General features: G+C 41.8%; 2 protein-coding genes across 3 annotated transcripts; one reads left to right on the top strand and one right to left on the bottom strand.

The window, feature by feature from the left end:
* Positions 1 to 313: 313 nt before the first annotated feature.
* LOC124015874 (interferon-induced 35 kDa protein homolog) lies at positions 314 to 5,370 on the top strand. The gene is given in 10 exon segments (XM_046331353.1): positions 314 to 352; positions 429 to 506; positions 2,648 to 2,806; positions 2,987 to 3,103; positions 3,221 to 3,368; positions 3,442 to 3,563; positions 3,777 to 3,890; positions 3,892 to 3,964; positions 4,137 to 4,259; positions 4,619 to 5,370. Coding segments are annotated over 10 exon segments (1,146 nt in total). The 5' UTR covers positions 314 to 340; the 3' UTR covers positions 4,819 to 5,370.
* Positions 5,371 to 5,505: 135 nt separating this feature from the next.
* On the bottom strand, positions 5,506 to 15,525 carry LOC124015857 (branched-chain-amino-acid aminotransferase, cytosolic-like). 2 transcript variants are annotated; one of them, XM_046331330.1, is made up of 11 exons: positions 15,416 to 15,525; positions 12,206 to 12,277; positions 11,523 to 11,723; positions 11,162 to 11,272; positions 10,936 to 11,055; positions 10,402 to 10,565; positions 9,747 to 9,889; positions 7,835 to 7,920; positions 7,518 to 7,658; positions 7,344 to 7,418; positions 5,506 to 7,185 (listed from the first exon to the last, which is right to left on the bottom strand). In XM_046331330.1, the coding sequence occupies exons 1-11, from the start codon at positions 15,473 to 15,475 to the stop codon at positions 7,144 to 7,146; spliced, it is 1,215 nt and encodes a 404-aa protein (XP_046187286.1). In that variant the 5' UTR covers positions 15,476 to 15,525; the 3' UTR covers positions 5,506 to 7,143. The 2 variants fall into 2 exon arrangements, with proteins under 2 accessions (XP_046187286.1, XP_046187287.1); XM_046331331.1 differs by lacking the exon at positions 15,416 to 15,525 and adding an exon at positions 15,168 to 15,253.
* Between the last annotated feature and the right edge of the window lie 2,758 nt (positions 15,526 to 18,283).

Below are 18,283 nucleotides of genomic sequence, written 5' to 3' on the forward strand. Positions count from 1 at the left end.
GTGTCAGATTGAAGAAACTGAAACTGAAAGAAAAAGACGTACCATTACACAACAGCTAACTACGGTAAGTGGTTTACTCAGCTTTGTCTTCTATAAAATCGTAACTAAATGATGTTAAACTCATTTTAATTTAAAATGGTTTGGATATGTGTTAAGAGTCATACTTTTTTAAATTAAAGATTTAAAATGTACGGTCAATGGTACTTGGACGCGTTGATTGTTGGGCCGAATCAAAAAGGAATGTGTAACTATATGAATTCCCGAAAGCTTTAAACTAGATCGTTTCAAACAACTTCATTTTATGAAGTGTAGCCTACACTCGTCAGTTTCTCCGACAGTCATGTGTGATGAGGTAAGGGGGACCCCATCTTCAGTGAGTCCTATCATTTGTATAAACAGGCGGCTGACCTAATGGAATTGTTTTTCAGGATTTCTCCTTAATGACAGACACCCAGGGATCACAAAACACCTTGGATGGAATCCTACATGCTATCAGCAAATGCAAGGTATATTTGACCAAAGAAAGGATATTGATTGGGAAAGCCCCAAAACTTGTCTGACTCCAATCACACAAGTCTAGGACCAAAAGGCTCCTTAACAGCTTCTACCCCCAAGCCAGAAGACAATGAAATGGCCACCAGGACTATTTACATTTGTTTTTACACAGCTGCTACTTGCTGTTTATCTATGCATAGTCACTTTACCCCTACCTACATGTACACATTTCCTCGACTAACCTGTACACCTGCACATTGACCCGGTACCCCCTGTATAATGCCTCCTTTTTGTTATTTTATTGTTACTTTTTATAATTGGTAAATATTTTCTGAACTCTTTCTCTTTGTTGGTTAAGTAAGCATTTCACGCTAAGGTCTACCTACATCTGTTGTATTCGGCGCATGTGACAAAGTTTGAATTGCGAAATAAATGTAAAATATATATATATACATACAGTGCCTTGCAAAAGTATTCATCCCCCTTAGCATTTTTCCTATTTTGTTGCATTACAACCTGTAAAAAATGTTTTTTTAAATTTAGATTTCATGTAATGGACATACACAAAATAGTCCAAATTGGTGAAGTGAAATGGAAAAAAGAACCATACAAATGGAAAGGTGGATCGTGTATATGTATTCACCCCCTTTGCTAAGAAGCCCCTAAATAAGATCTGGTGTAACCAATTACCTTCAGAAGCCACATAATTAATTAAATAAAGTCCACCTGTGTGCAATCTGTGTGTGTGTGTGTGTGTGTGTGTGTGTGTGTGTGTGTGTGTATATATAAACTGTTCTGCAACACTGCCAAGAAAGTGGCACCACCAAGCAAGTGGCACCATGGAGACCAAGGAGCTCTCCAAACAGTTCAGGGACAAAGATGTGGAAAAGCACAGATCAGGGTTGGGTTATAAAAAAATATCAAGACATTTTGAACATCCCACGGAGCACCATTAAATCCATTATTTATGTAAAGAATATGGCACCACACCAAACCTGCCAAAAGAGGACCGCCCACCAAAACTCACAGGCATTAAGCAGAGAGGCAACAAAGAGACCAAAGATAACCCTGAAAGAGCTGCAAAGCTCCACAGTAGAAATTGGAGTATCTGTCCATAGGACCACTTTAAGCCGTACACTCAACAGAGTTGGGCTTTGCGGAAAAAATCCATTGCTTGAGGAAAAAAATAAGCAAACACGTTTGGTGTTCGCCGAACGGCATGTGGGAGACTCCCCAAAATATGGAAGAAGGTACTCTGGTCAGATGAGACTAAAATGTCATTTTTTGGCCATCAAGGAAAACTAAATCTGGCGCAAACCCAACACCTCTCATCACCTCGAGTACACCACACCCACAGTGAAGCATGGTGGTGGCAGCATCATGCTGTGGGGATGTCTTTCATCGGCAGGGACTGGGAAGCTGGTCAGAATTGAAGGAATGATGGATGGCGCTAAATACAGGGATATTCTTGAGGGAAACCTGTTTCAGTCTTCCAGAGATTTGAGACCGAGATGGAGGTTCACCTTCCAGCAGGACCCTAGCATACTGCTAAAGCAACACTTGAGAGGTTTAAGGGGAAACATTTCATTGTCTTGGAATGGCCTAGTCAAAGCCCAGACCTCAATCCAATTGAGAATCTGTGGTATGACTTAAAGATTGCTGTACACCAGCGGAACCCATCCAACTTGAAGAAGCTGGAGCAGTTTTACCTTGAAGAATATACAACAATCCCAGTGGCTAGATGTGCCAAGCTTATAGAGACATACCCCAAGAGACCTGCAGCTGTAATTGCTGCAAAAGGTGTCTCTACAAAGTATTGACTTTGGGGGGGTGAATAGTTGTGCACGCTCAAGTTTAAAAAAAAATTGGTCTTATTTCTTGTTTGTTTTCAACGTGGTAGGCATGTTGTGTAAATCAAATGATACAAACCCCCCAGAAAATCTATTTGAATTCCAGGTTGTAAGGCAACAAAATAGAAAAAATGCCAAGGGGGTGAATACTTTCGCAAGCCACTGTGTGTATATTTAGATATATAGAGAGAGTTAGAGAAAGAGAGGCTTTGTCTAATGTATAATAATTCATGCATATTTAATCTCCTTGGTTTGTGAGTGTAGCCTATGGCTCAAGGGCCTCATAGAATCTGTGTTCTCAGGTTCAACACAATCAGTTGCTGAAGGAGCAGCAGGACCTGTCCAGAGCCAGGGATGACCAGGAGGACCTTGCTAAACAGTTCAGACAGCGCGTAGTCAAACTGAGGATATCTCTGGAAGAGGATGACAACAACCAAGCCAGGGATGTAGACTCTGAAAGGGTATGACAACCTCTCGCAAACCACTAAACCGAAGATCAACACTAGGATTAACATTTGTCTTAGGATATCACTATATTTCGCTTTTCCTATACTTAGTGGCTTTTTGCGGGGTTGAGAGAGGTCTTGATAGAGGTTTTGGATTCTGCCTGAATGACTGATAGGAGTAATGTTTCTCTGCAGAAGAAGATGGCTGCCCTGCATGATGAGGAGAGCAGACTGAAGAGGGAGATCCAGAGAGCAGAGGAAGAACTGCAGCTTGAGGAGGAGAGCACCCACCACCTCAAGCAGCAGACTGATGTAGGGCCACACCCCAAAACTCAGGAGCTGTATTGTTAGTCTTAGTGTGGCTGTGTACTGTAGTAGATGTGTTGAGATTTAGTTTCACTATTGAAGATGGTCTTTCTTGGTTTTTAGGTGTCTACTGCTGCAGTGCCTGAAAAGAAGGTTGTGTTCACTGGAGAAACGGGTGATGGTGCAAACATACTCTATTTTAATGTGAAGCCACATATAGTGTATCCAATGGAGGAGGGCACTGCACTGATCACTTTTGAGGATGAGGAAGGTAAGACCGAAACCTTTACTCTGTCTAGCACCTATTTTATTTCTGTGGTTATTATACCACCTTTCCTCCACAGTGGCCCAGAAGATCCTGAGCCTGAGGGAGCATAAGGTGGATCTGGGCGGGGATCTGGGCGGGGATTGTGCCATCACTCTGGAGGCCACGCTCGTACAGCTGCTGGTGCCCTGTCAAGTAGAGGTACAACCACAGAGAGACATCTCCACTAGTGTTTAGGTGTTAGGCAGATGATGTAATCAGTGCAATACAAGGGCCTGAACAACTGTGGCTCTGTTATGAAGAGTGTCATGTGCAGAATAACTTGGATTACATCCAGTTAGTTTATTTCATTGGTATGTATGTCATTGCATTCCTTTGTGTGAACCAGTGTCTGTGTGTGCACCTGTCTCTCAGTTGGACACCGAGGTATGTTCCCGCCGTATCCTGGTTTCCAACCTGCCCAAGAAGGCCGGGGAGGACCGCTTGCTCGACAAACTGGAGATCCACTTTGCCAAGAGCAAGAATGGAGGGGGGGGAGGTGGAAGAGTCTGACATGCTGCATGATTCTGGCAACGTGGTCATCACTTTTATAGAAAACAATAGTACGCAAGTCAAGTTCCTGTCAGAAAAAAAATATTTTTCTTCATAAAGGGGAAAAGCTCAGACAAATGAATTTTCATCATACTGTTATTTCTGTCCATTCTTTCTGACTTTATATAATGAGAAATGTACAACTTTTGATTATCTGAGCGTACTGTGCATTGTTTACCACAGTTGCCAAAGGCCTGACTGGCAAGCTGTACCACGATGTGGAGTTTGAAAAAGGGAGGAAGCACAGTGTGAAGGTGACTCCATTTCTGAACGGAGAGATCACAAGTTTCCAGGTAAGCAGATTTCATATTCATGGCCATGAGTTTATCCCTTTAACTCCATGACAACCAGACTATGAAATAAGCAATTTATCATAGACCAACTACACTATCAGCAGAAATACCTTTATGCCTAGTGAAATCAATTCTGAGAGTAATGTTATAAACCATACACAGTATCAGCCTGTGGTTGTGCGCCCATTAAAATTGTTACAAGTTACAACTACAATGGGATTGTTATTCAATTAGGAAACTCAAGGCCCAATACACAAGATAATAGGTGCTCAACTCATTGTTTGGGACTTACAGACAAGCTAGTCTAAACATTAATGTCTAGAAGCTGTCTGCAGTAAAGCGATATCCTCCAATCTGACCCCTCTACCAGACACGGCTGTCAGCGTACTGTGCTGCTGACTGGCATCCCTGCCGTCATGGAGCAGGAGAACCTGCAGGACCTGCTGGAGATCCACTTCCAGAAGACCAGTAACAGTGGGGGAGAGGTGGACGCCTTCCTCTACAACCCTCTGGGGCAGCACACCCTGGCCCTGTTTGAGGAGGACTGTCCCACTGAAGACCAGAGCCAGTGAGAGGGCCAGGCACTGATAGCCCTCCCCAGTGAGCTCAACAGACACCTTTCTATTGCTGCTCATCTCAGTACAGGATCAGTTAAATCCAGCCTGGGGATCTAATCCTGGCCTGCTATCAGCATGTTCTGATAGAGATATGATCTCATCTTTCAATCAAATGCTAATCTTAGGGGTTGGCACTGTGCCAAAGCTGTTGTCTGAGGTTGTCTTTTCCTGTTTCAAAACATAATTTGGTAGAATCTATTTATATACAATTTCTGATTATGTATATGCAGATCATTTTGGGTGAAATGTTTTTAGTGAAGAAAAAATATTCAGAACAAAAGTTGCCAAAGAAATGTAAATTATGCTTGACAAGACTAATTTAGATTTCTTTAAGTTAACATTTAGAAGGAATGTGTATTCTACAGCTCTCTAAAGGTGTCAATATTTAGTGTTCTATAATCATGGTATTCTATTGTTTTCTGTCATTCTTAGTATTGAATGAGCAATCCTGTACGGTAGAATCAGTGATTGTAATAAAGTCTGTCCAATGGACCAAGTCAGACATTACGATGGTGTGTGTGGTTCGTTCATTATTACTGAGAAGGGACTACGCTGACAATGTGAGATTTGAGTTTTAATCGAGTAAAGTGCATGAGCATCAAAGCAGTACATAGTTTAGCAAAACCACATCCAGTCAGACAATGGAACACAGATGGAGTTTATTGTAAAAATCTAGTAACAATGTCCCACAACAAAAACACAAAGATCCAGCAGGATAGCCTAGTGCAACCACTACAGACAAGTTAGATCCACAGGACAACGACAGTCCACACACCCGGTCAGGCACTTAGGGAGGAATGGAGAAAACCAAGCGATATGAAAGAGGCAAATACATTCATAGAAAGGAAAGCAGCAGGGTGAGGACATAAACCTGGATATACAGTTAATAATTGGGAAGACAGTTGTTCCAATTGACAAGAAAAACCCAGACAAAAAAAATAACTACTCATTGTTACCTTAAGTTTACATAATGATTACACACAACCTAGTGCAGAAGTCAGACAGTCTATAGCATCTATTGAACGTGGTCTCTCTCGTACTCTGAAGTCTACATTATAAACTGGTTGGCTGACAGCCGTGGTTTATCAGACCATATACCACGCATATGACAAAACATGTATTTTTACTGCTCTAATTAAGTTGGTAACCAGTTTATAATAGCAATACGGCACCTCGGGTTTGTGGTATATGGCCATTATACCACGGCTTAGGGTTGAGTCCAGGCACTCCGCAATGCGCATATGAACAGCCTTTAGCCATGGTATATTGGCCATATACCTCGGGCCTTATTGCTTAAGTATATCATGTAGCTATAGCTAACCTCTTTGTGTATGCTTGAGTTCACTTGGACCTCTCCATTTTAATCTCAATCTTCTCAACATCACTTTCTTAGTGGCATCTTTCCAATCCAGAAAGACACGTGATCACTTGACTGAATTTCTTCTGCTCAGTCACACACTTGACTTAAATCAAACTAAGGTCAGTGTAAACTCATTTCTAGGAGATTGTTGAAAAGCACCTCTGGTGTCAATATGCTATGTATAAATAACCATTTGTATTCCTGATATACATAGGTTCTACAACAACAAAAAGTACTTTAAATCATATTCTACTTCCTCAGGTTATAGAGTGACATTTAGAAAGTAACAAATCCTGTGACGTGGTTTTGATCTGATCCGTTCCTACAGTCAACACATTCCTTATGATGTCAGCCAGTGATAATGTCTAACAGACTCAATTGTTCCTATTAAGGACCTGTAAAAAGTTATTCCCATATTGCAAATGACCAATAACCCCCTACAATAGTTGTGCGTATTGCATATTTAAACTATTACAACAATACATTAGTTTGTGTTCAATAGCATGGACAACCCTATAGACCATCTCAGGTAGTGTTTATTAAAAAGCTTGGAGGACGATTTCGTCTGTAACCTGTGCTACAGTATGATAAAGGACTGAATAGGAAGAAGACCGACTCTGTTCCTAATACAGACTAGACTAGGTTGGTTGAACCGAGGCTGCAGCCGTTTCACAGCATTACTTATACAGTATTGTGTAACTGTCGGTATTCCATGCAAATTGCAACATTTGAATGACAGACTAATCCTATCCCTTTAAAAGTCCCCGCAGAAACACCAAGAGTAACAGACGTGACCTGTTCATCTCTGCCGGTCTGCCAGCCTATCAGAAGGAGTGCATTATGGGTTGTGCTGAAGCTGCTGGTCTTGAAGATGGAGCGGAGGACTGGTCGCGATATGATTGGCATGTGCAAACTGCCAATTAAACGACCAGTGGTGCCCATTCACTCTGTTTCCGGCCATACTGAGGAGTGGATGGCGCCAGAAGTGAAGAGTGGAAACAAAAAACGAGCATCATCTTTATTCTGTTGCTTAGAGCAAAATGTATTTAGTTCTAATTAATATCGAAGGGAAGTACTCTGTTTAAAGGGTCAAAGCAAGCATTAGGGCAGACCTGCTTACCTGCATGTCTGTCAGCTCTTTGTGGAATCGCTTGGCCAAGTCTGGACCATTCTGCATTGTAGGAATTTGGTAGGTCTGAGGGAGGGGAAGAGAGAATATAATCTGGAGCATTTTGTTTGAGGGCAAAACAAAAGGGTTTCAGAAAAATGTAAATACACCAAGGCTTGTGGTTACCTTCCCTTTGTAGAGCAGGCTGCCGACGGGACAGACCACACAGGCCGTCCCTGCACCAAACACCTCCGTAATCCTGCCTGAGTCCAGAGCACCGAGCAGCTCCTTCATGCCCATGGTGCGCTCTGTCACTTTGAACTCTCCCTGAAGGAAACAAAACAAGTCCGTATGACTGTGCATCACTAGAATTCCAATAAAATAATTATGCTAACCATCTTCTGTCTTCTATGTCAATGGATTACACTGGTCTTATATCCTCTCTGTTCTCAAATAACTTTGATCTTTTCCCATTATAACCTCCCTCTTCCTCCCCTACTTACCCATTCTCTGGCCAGGTCTAGCAGAGACTGTCTGGTGACTCCTGGGAGAATGATGCCATCTAGAGGAGGAGTCAGCAATTCTCTCTCTGCATACAAACAGGCACTCTTACTCACATGCATAAGCTGTACACCGTCGTTTGGAGTTGAACAGAATTCACCATTTCAAGTTGAACAGAAACATTAACATCAACAGGGGGAAGCACTGACACAGCCTATTTTGACAGTCTAGACATACAGACTAGAGACAGTCAAACAGACATACAGACTAGAGACAGTCAAACAGACATACAGACTAGAGACAGTCAAACAGACATACAGACTAGAGACAGTCAAACAGACATACAGACTAGAGACAGTCAAACAGACATACGGTACCTTCAGAAAGTATTCATACCCCTTCACCTAGTCTGCATTTGTGTTACAGCCTGAATTCAAAATGGATTAAATATTTTTTTTTTATCTCTCAATCTATACACAATACCCCACAATAAAGTGAAAAGCACATTTTTGCACATTTATTGAAAATTAAATACAGAAATCTCATTTACGTGTACATACCCGAGCCAACATTTTATCGAAGCAACTTCGGCAGTTATTACAGTTGTGAATGAGTCTGTAAATCTCTATGAGCTTTCCCCACCTGGATTGTGCAACATTTGCCCATTATTATTTTCACAATTTGAAAGAGCTTGAAGAATTTGTTATTGATCATTGCTAGACAACCACTTTTAGGTCCTGCCATAGATTTTCAAGTAGATGTAAGTCAAAACTGTAACTCGGCTACTCAAACATTGACAGTCTAATTTTGAGGTAGAGTTGGCCTTGTGTTGTAGGTTATTGTCCCGCTGTAAGGTGAATTCATCTCCCAGTGTCTGGTGGAAAGCAGACAACCAGGTTTTCCTCTAGGATTTTACCTGTGCTTAGCTCCATTTATTTTTCATCCTGAAAACCTCCCCAGTCCTTAACAATTACAAGCATACCCATAACATGATACAGCCATCACTATGCTTGAAAATATGGAGTTGTACTCAGTAATGTGTTGTATTTGCCCTAAACACAACACTTTGTATTCAGGACAACAAAAAAGTTAATTGCTTTGCCACATATTTTGCTGTATTACTTAAGTGCCTTGTTGCAAACAGGATGAATGTTTTAGAATATTTTTTATTCGTACAGCCTTCCTTTTTCCCCACTCTGTCATTTAGGTTAGTATTGTGGAGGAACTACATAGTTGTAGATTCATCCTCAGTGGTTTCCTAATTACAGTCATTAAACTCTAACTGTTTAAAAGTCACCATTGGCCTTGTGTTGAAATCCCGAAGCGGTTTCCTTCCTCTCTGGCAACTGAGTTAGAAGGGATGCCTGCATCATTGTTTGACTGGGTGTATTGATACACCATCCAAAGTGTAATTACTAACTTTACCATGCGCAAAGGGATATTCAGTGTCTGCTTTTTTAAAAATTATTATTATTCTTTTTATTTATTTTTTTACACATCTACCAATAGGTGCCCTTCTTTGTGAGGCATTGGAAAACCTTCCTGGTCTTTGTGGTTGATTCTGTGTTTGAAATTCACTGCTCAACTGAAGGACCTTACAGATAATTGTATGTGTGGTGTACAGAGATGAGGTAAACATTAATAACTCATGTTGATTACTATTATTGCACACAGTGTGAGTCCATGCAACATATGTGACTTGAACTTATTTATGCTTGCCAGGGATTGAATACTTATTGACTCAAGACATTTCGGATTTTAATTTGACATTATCACTGGCCTATTGTGTGTAGGCCAGTGATAAAATCTAAATGTAATCAATTTTAAATTCAGGTTGTAACAACATTTGGAAAAAGTCAAGGGTTGTGAATACATTCTGAAGGCGCCGTGCAGACCATAGACAGTGAAACAGACCTCCTCCCTCATTCGTCCAGTAGATGAAGAGGTTCATGGTGCCGACCTCTGTGATCTCCTCCTGCTCTCCATACAGCCACAGGACCTGCTGACAGCCCTGCTTTATAGCCTCATTCTGCACTGCTATAGTAGGCCCATAGTTACTGACAGAGAGGGGAGAGAGACAGAAAGTATGAGAGTGAAAGGGAGGAACAGACATGGGAGAGAGGAGGGGTGATGGAATATTTCATTTCAGAAGGCAGCTCCCTTGGAAACACACAACCCTCATAAACAGCTCCTCCTGCTGGGGGGGCTGACCTTGTGAGAGAGGTCAAACAACATGGCTACCAGAGGACAGACGGGACATTAAGTTCATGTTCAGCTAACATGCAGCCAACATGTTGTCTAGAGGAATGTGCATGGTTAAAATAGCTAAACAATTACATTATAAGCCTCAAACTGTCTCTATTCAGAAGTTAACTTGGGGGCCCAGAGTCAGACCATATCTTGATAATTACATGATGTTATACAAGAGTTGTTATATAGCTAATAAGCTATTAAGAAACCACTCCTTTTTCAGAAATTCCAATGCAACAAAGCAACCCATTGTTGCTGTCGCAAATTGTTGAGTCACTTCTACTTGGAAGTGTGTGTGTAATAATAATAATATACTCACCCCCCCATCTTGTAGGCTCCGACCCCCCCTCTCCAGGCCCTGACATAGCTTGGGTCTGCCAGCAGAGCGACTGGGCTGAAGGCCCCTGTGGTAAAGTAGGGCCCTACAGGACCCACGATGCAAAATAGTAGGGCTTGGCTGGCCCTCGACACACCCAGGGAAGGCTAAGGCCAGGAGGGGGAGAGGGGAGGAAGGAGAGGGGTGTTACTGGAGGAAACAGTGACAGCGCTATGTCACTACCTAGGGCTAAGTGTAGATGGTTAAAAAATAGATATGATCATTATTTTTCTTTAACTAGGCAAGTCAGTTAAGAACCAGTTCTTATTTACAATGATGGCCAAGGAACAGTGGGTTAACTGCCTTGCTCAGGGGCAGAACGATAGATTTTACCGTGTCAGCTCAGGGATTTGATCTAGCAACCTTTCAGTTACTGGCCCAACACTAACCACTAGGCTACCTGCCCCCACCCCCAATGTGAAATGTGAAACCATGGAGACAGTCTCCTGTGTCTGTGAGAGGGGGAGCAGTGCTCACCTCAATCCCAATGTAGGTGGGTCTGATGTAGAGGCTGGCGTCTAGGGAGTAGGGGACCCAGTCCTGGTCCACCTCCACCAGCTTCCTGATGCACTCCAACAGCTCCACCTTGTCAAACAACTACACAGAGATGGGAGGGACAGAGGACCTGTAACTACTTGGTTCAGTTCAATTGAGTGGAAAACCAGAACCGGGTTCTTCAGGACCAGGTCTGAGAGAGACTCACAGGGAGACAGCTGCGGTCAGCAGTGCGGTGCATCCTCTCCATGTTCAGGTTGGGTCTGAACAGACGGATGTGGTTGTCCACCCCTCTGAACGCCTTCATGCCCTCAAACAGCTGAGAGACAGACACAGACATACTGTTCATACATCTGGCAGAATGAACCATCTCTGAAAGAATAAGCTAGGTGACTTGTATCAAGGACCGAGGTCTCAGTAAGACAGTGCTCGCCTCGTCAGGCAAATTGACCACTGCGCTCACATTTCCTTTATGAAACAGAATGTGAACTATTGCGACGTCTGTCTGGTTTTACGTGGCTAACATAGCCTAATGTCTCCTATGTCTGCACTATGGCTCCTTCTCTCACCTCTATGGAGTAGTGCAGGGCAGAGGTGGCAGGGTGCAGCGACAGGTTCTGAAAGGGCTTGATCTGGGGAACCTTCCAGCCCTCTTTCTCTGACCAATAGATGGTCAGCATGTGGTCTGAAAACTGCTTGCCAAACACCAGGGAGGCGGGGTCTGGCTTGGGCTTCCCCGCAGTGTTGCGCTCGATAGTGAGGTCTGCGGCCTGAGAGAGGAAGAGCAGCGGGGCAGAGCAGAAGAGGCAGACGGACAGACAGACGAGGAGGGGAAAGGAACAGAGCGAGGGCCGAACACAATGATTGTCTTTATTGTAATGAAAGGGCTTGCTTGGAGCGGAAATTAATGGTGGCTTGGGAGCCAATTAAGCACTTCAATTAAACTGAATTAAATAATCAAAGCACAAGGAAGTGAGAGAAGAGAAGAAAGGGTACAGAGTCACGTGGTGGACTAAGAAAGCGTTTGATCAATAGACCCCCGGGCTGACTGGTAGGCTACTGAACACGAGCCAAATGACACTTCTACCTGTAAAGAAGCTTCAGCCGGCCTCTGTTAATAAACAGCCGTGCCTCAGAGTCATGCCAAGCTCCTAAAAACCTCCTGTGTTGGGGGTTGTGATGACAAAGATTAATACAATGACTCAGGATACTGTCTCAGGTGTCTGGTCATTACTTCTCCTTTATATATTACCTTGAATGAGCTGGCAAACCGCAACGACCCCAAAGAGTAGGGGATGGCTTGAATGAACCGTCCATGAAGTGCCTAATAAACAAGAGAAAACATTACATTTAATAATCCTGGTAAAGTTAAAAGAACATAGGCATCAGAATAACATTATGACAAATAACCTACTAAGAACCTTGTAATACAATCTACTCCCACATTAGAAACTTGCCTTCTCAACCAAGGTTACAATGTTGTCCCTCTTCTAGATAGATGTAAACCAGTAAAGCACCACGTGTCTGGCGTGACATTTTATTTATTTATTTATTTTATATATATATATATAGTGTTCAGTACCTGCACTGTGTCTGTGTAAGGGACAGCTGGAGCAAAGCAGGCTGTAAATACACTAACAATAAATATATATATATATACACACACACACACAAAAAGGTATGTGGACACCCCTTCAAAACTAGTGGATTTGGCCATTTCAGCCACACCCGTTGCTGACACGTGTATAAAATTGAGCACACAGCCATGCAACCTCCATAGACAAACATTGGTAGTGGAATGGCCTTACTGAAGGACTCAGTGACTTTCAACGTGGCTCCGTCATAGGATGCACCCTTCCCAACAAGTCAGTTAGTCAACTTCCTGCCCTGCTAGAGCTTCCCCGGTCAACTGTAAGTGCTCTTTTTGTGAAGTAGAAACATCTAAGAGCAACAACGTCTCAGCTGCGAAGTGGTAGACCACACAAGCTCACAGAACGGGACCGCCGAGTGCTGAAGAGCGTAAAAATTGTCTGTCCTCAATTGCAAAACTCACTACCGAGTTCCAACCTGCCAATGGAAGCAACGACAGCACAAGAACTGTTCGTCGGGAGCTTCATGAAATGGGTTTCCATGGCCGAGCAGCCGCACACAAGCCTAAAATCGCCATGCGCAATGCCAAGCGTCGGCTGGAGTGGTGTAAAGCTCGCCGCAATTGGACTCTGGAGCAGTGGAAACGTGTTCTCTGGTGTGATGAATCACGCTTCACTATCTGGCAGTCCGACGGACAAATCTGTGTTTGGCCAACGCTCTCAAATGCCAGGAGAGCGCTACCTGCCCCTTAGTTCCAGTGAAGGGAAATCTTAATGCTACAGCCTACAATGACATTGTAGATGATTATGTGCTTCCAACTTTGTGGCAACAGTTTGGGGAAGGCCTTTTCCTGTTTCAGCATGACAAAATGTGATCCATACAGAACTGGTTTGTTGAGATGGGTGTGGAAGAACTTGACTGGCCTGCACAGAGCCCTGAACTCAACCCCATCATACAACTTTGGGATTAATTGGAAGTCCTTACACAACCTGGAGGTTTGTTTTGGGTTATTGTCCTGTTGAAAAACAAATTATAGTGGGACTAAGCCCAAACCAGATGGGATGGCGTATCGCTGCATAATGCTGTGGTAGCCATGCTGGTTAAGTATGCCTTGAATTCTAAATAAATCACAGACAGTGTCACCAGCAAAGCACCCCCACACCATCACAACTCCTACATGCTTCACGGTGGGAACCACACACGCAGAGATCATCCATTCACCTACTCTGCGTCTCACAAATACACAGAGGTTGGAAACAAACCATTGCAGCAATTCCACCATGAAGGCCTGATTCACAGTCTCCCCTGAACAGTTTATGTTGAGATGTGTCTGTTACTTGAACTCTGAAGCATCTATTTGGGCTGCAATCGGAGGTGCAGTTAACTCTAATGAACTTATCCTCTGCAGCAGAGGTAACGCTGGGTCTTTCTTTCCTGTGGCGGTCCTCATGAGAACCAGTTTCATCATAGCGCTTGATGGTTTTTGTGACTGCACTTGAAGAAACTTTCAAAGTTCTTTACATTTTCCGCATTGACTGATCTTTATGTCCTAAAGTAATGGACTGTTGTTTCTCTTTTCTTATTTGAGCTGTTCTTGCCATAATATGGACTTTGTCTTTTACCAAATAGGGCTATCTTCTGTATACCACCCCTACTTTGTCACAACAACTGATTGGCTCAAACACATTAAGGAAAGAAATTCCACAAATTCACTTTTAACAAGGCACATCTGTTAGTTGAAATGCATTCCAGGTAACTACCTCATGAAGCTGGTTGAGAGAATGCCAAGAATTTGCAAAGCTGTCATCATGGCAAAGGGAGGCTAATTTGAAAAATCTCAAATATATTTTGATCTGTTTAGCACTTTTTAGGTTACGACATGATTCCATAACGTGTGTTATTTCATAGTTGACGTCTTCACTAGTAACCTACAATGTAGACAATCTACAATAGTAAAAATAAATTAAAACCTTTGAATGAGTAGGTGTCCAAACATTTGACTGGTACGAGAGAGAGAAGAGAGAGAAGAGAGAGAAAGAGAGACAGAGAGACACAGAGAGAGACTGTGTGTTGGAGACATAGCCAACACCTCATAGCAGGCATGCCATTTTACAATGAAACGTAATTTGACACTGTATTTCCATGCATTGAGATTTCGCTTTTATCGTAAAAACAACACCCTTCACATTTTAAAGCTTACATCTGTAGATTCTGACTGGCTAAAGATTCGGAATAATGTAATCCACCCTAAATATTCATTACTGCATTGTTATTTTGCATAACAATGAAAATCTGTTTAAAGATGTTTACACCACACATTTATTTATCACCCCCGCTCCGAATGCTGGCGCAAAGACACCCCTAGGCCTATTCATATGTGACTGCACGCTTTATGTCCACACTGCCAACACGAATAACGTCACCAAAAGCAGTAGCTGCGCCTGTGTAGCTGATAGACTGAAGATAAAGCAGCGCGGGACGAGTAGCACATCAGTTAAACAAGTAAATAGTAGAGGTCCATTAACTCTTACTTGTTCAACACATTAGCCCCGCATTGTTAACTATTTACAGACGATCGAGATAAACAGACAATAGCGATATAAGAGAGTGATCTTTGGACTCACCGTCCTCAGAACTGCCATCGCCGCTACGTAGCTAATGAATGGTATGTGTCCGTGTGGGAGCAAATTCTATAAACAGTGCGTTCCGTATTGGACCTTGGCATAATGACAACAATGTTCTTGAGATTAAAATAATAAAACACCAACCATGTCCAAATTCGTATCTGATATATATTTCTTATATATTTCATTTGTAAATTGTGCAAGAATATGTTTGCAAATTCCATTGAATTTCAAGTAGGCTATTTTACCTTTACACGAAATAATAAAGACGTCATCTGAAGACATGCTGGTATGAATACTGGATTCATTGTTAATAAAATATACAGCAAATTATAATGGAAGATGATAATATTCAGCACAGCAGTGTATTGTTGAAGATGACATAGGCGTGACGAATCTCTGCCATCTGATTGGACAAAACAGACACGATTAGATGGGTTCGAATAAACGAGGTTAATCAAGTTCAAACGACCAAGAGTGGAGATGGCCACGATTGGTCTACGAACGGGGAGTTGTAGCAATCTTGTTATTTGATTGGACGTCGTGCTTTCGGTGGGATGGGCATTTAAATACTACAACGTAACCATCATTTGGATGTGTATTTGTTATATAATGCATAATTTCTCCTGTAATATTGTATACATTTTTATAATAATACTATGTTGAACCCTGTCGTTTTCTTTACATGCCAATGTTGTCCATCAGCATTCAGCACACTTGCATTGTCCAATACCGTGTCCACAAAGATTGTCTATTATATTAACAAGATAGTCAAGTGGCAGCTCTAAAAATAGAAATGTATGTCCTCAAAGATGGAAGATAGCCGGGGAGGAGGCGAGATCAGGTGGGACCATTATAGCCAATGAGGAAAAAGAGGGCCGAACAGGCCCCCATTAATATCGACAGGACTGAAGTGAAGCGGGTCAAGAGTTTCAAGTTCCATGGTGTCCACATCACTAACAAACTATCATTGTTCAAACACACCAAAACAGTTGTCATGAGGGCACGACAACACATTCTCCCCCAGGATAATGAAAAGATTTGGCATGGGTCCCAGATCCTCAATTTTTTTTTTTACAGCTGAGTAAAACATCTTGCTTCACATTTTCCTCTCTGGTGTGCATATGGAAAGCTGATGCAACTCTCCGGAAGCATTTCCCGGTTGCACACATTTTATGATCTTTGGGTTTCACAACTTCTTCTAGTGCACCACTGAGATATACAGTATATTAAATACTAGGCACTCTGGCTATCACACTCACAGAACCTATGTAGCTAAGCCTACTGACTGAAAATAATGAATTTAACTTACATGCAAGTGGATGCTATCCTATGGGAGGGTGGCAAAATATCTTGTCTGATATATGTCTAATTGTTACTAATCAAATGTATTTTACTGTATTCAAAATGTGTGTATTGTAAATAAAAAATATTGGCATAAGTGAGGTTGTATAATCTATTCCAAGTAACCTAAGTTTAATCAATGTGGGCATCTGTGTTTTGTGGAGCCTGCATCACTTGTTGGTCTAGTTTCATTTAATGTTGAATTAGGCCTACTCTGGGGATTTCTCCTGGGGATTTGTTCTACCCTGTAGCAAAACAAATGACAAATCCATGTCACTGAGATTTGTGCTCTGGAGTTTGGAGCATTGTGAAGAACATTAAAATCATGCAAAATACTTCACGAGAAAGCATGACTTAGCCACAGAGGATCATTAGCTTTTTTAAAAAAATAGCATTGGATTGTTTAAAATCAAAAGCATGTAGGCCTATATGCCTAGCTGGGAAGCATTTCAATTTGGGCAGCACATGTAGCAATAGGCCTGGGTAATTATTGAGATGCGCCTGTCAGTGAAAAGCAATGCATCTAAAATATGTGTGAAGATAATGTGCAGAATGCGCTCAGCTCTCCAGAATGTGATTAGCTGTCTCCCGCCAGTTCTTGCGCATTCCTTGTTTGTATTAGTTGTTTGACTGTTGAGTGTTCTTTTTTATAAACTCACCTTTACGTATGTCACCAGTAGTACATTTACCTTTAATCTGCATCATTTGGTTACATTCAATTCAGTTAATGCATGGATTAAAGGACAATTCTACCCCAAAACAATATTTTGGTATTTGTTTAATCAGTCCATTGATTACATAATCCCCAAATGTTTTGCTTGTCAGCACTCAAGTTTTCAAGACATGTAATTTTACAGCAAAGTGCATCATGTGGGGATGATTTCTGTATTTGGAAAGTAACATATCTTGAAAACTTGATTACTGACATGCAAAACATTTTTAAATGGATTTTTTATTTCACTTTTATTTAACTAGGTAGGCCAGTTGAGAACAAGTTCTCATTTAGAACTGCGACCTGGCAAAGATAAATCTAATCAGTGCGATACTAACAACACAGAGTTACACATGGGATAAACAAATATACAGTCAATAACACAATAGAAAAATCTATATACAGTGTGTGCAAATGTAGTAAGAACCGGAAAGTAAGGCAATAAATAGGCCATAGTGGCAAAATAATTACAATTTAGCAATTAACACTGGAATGGTGGATGTGCAGAAGATGAATGTGCAAATAGAGATAATGGGGTGCAAAAGAGCAAAAAAAACAATATGAGCTAGTTGGGTGGGCTATTTGCCAGAGGTGGGACCAAGTCATTATTTTACAAGTCACAAGTAAGTCTCAAGTCTTAGCACTCAAGTCCCAAGTCAAGACAGGCAAGTCCGAGTCAAGTATCAAGTCCTAAACTTTGAGTTTCGAGTCCTAAACAAGTCATAATGTGCTCTTCACCAAATGTAATACCATTTCATATGTTTAACAAGAGTAATAGTATATTATATTTATGCAAATCATGAATGCTTTTAAAAATATCTCTATATGTATTACTTTCATTACATTTTACATTTAAGTCATTTAGCAGACGCTCTTATCCAGAGCGACTTACAAATTGGTGCATTCACCTTATGACATCCAGTGGGACAGTCACTTAACAATAGTGCATCTAAAACTTAGGGGGGGTGGGGGGGTGGGGTGAGAGGGATTACTTATCCTATCCTAGGTATTCCTTAAAGAGGTGGGGTTTCAGGTGTCTCCGGAAGGTGGTGATTGACTC

The sequence above is a fragment of the Oncorhynchus gorbuscha genome, linkage group LG26, assembly GCF_021184085.1.
Source record: "Oncorhynchus gorbuscha isolate QuinsamMale2020 ecotype Even-year linkage group LG26, OgorEven_v1.0, whole genome shotgun sequence".
Lineage (NCBI taxonomy): Eukaryota > Metazoa > Chordata > Actinopteri > Salmoniformes > Salmonidae > Oncorhynchus > Oncorhynchus gorbuscha.

What these genes read in the sequence shown, in the direction of transcription:
- LOC124015857 (XM_046331330.1), bottom strand. Translation starts at nt 15,475, where the DNA reads ATGAATCCAGTATTCATACCAGCATGTCTTCAGATGACGTCTTTATTA. An exon ending in TAGACCTGGCCAGAGAATGG is followed by an intron (nt 7,659 to 7,834) that starts GTAAGTAGGGGA and finishes TGTTTCCTTCAG; the next exon opens with GGAGAGTTCAAAGTGACAGA. An exon ending in AAGAGCTGACAGACATGCAG is followed by an intron (nt 7,186 to 7,343) that starts GTAAGCAGGTCT and finishes TCCACTCCTCAG; the next exon opens with TATGGCCGGAAACAGAGTGA.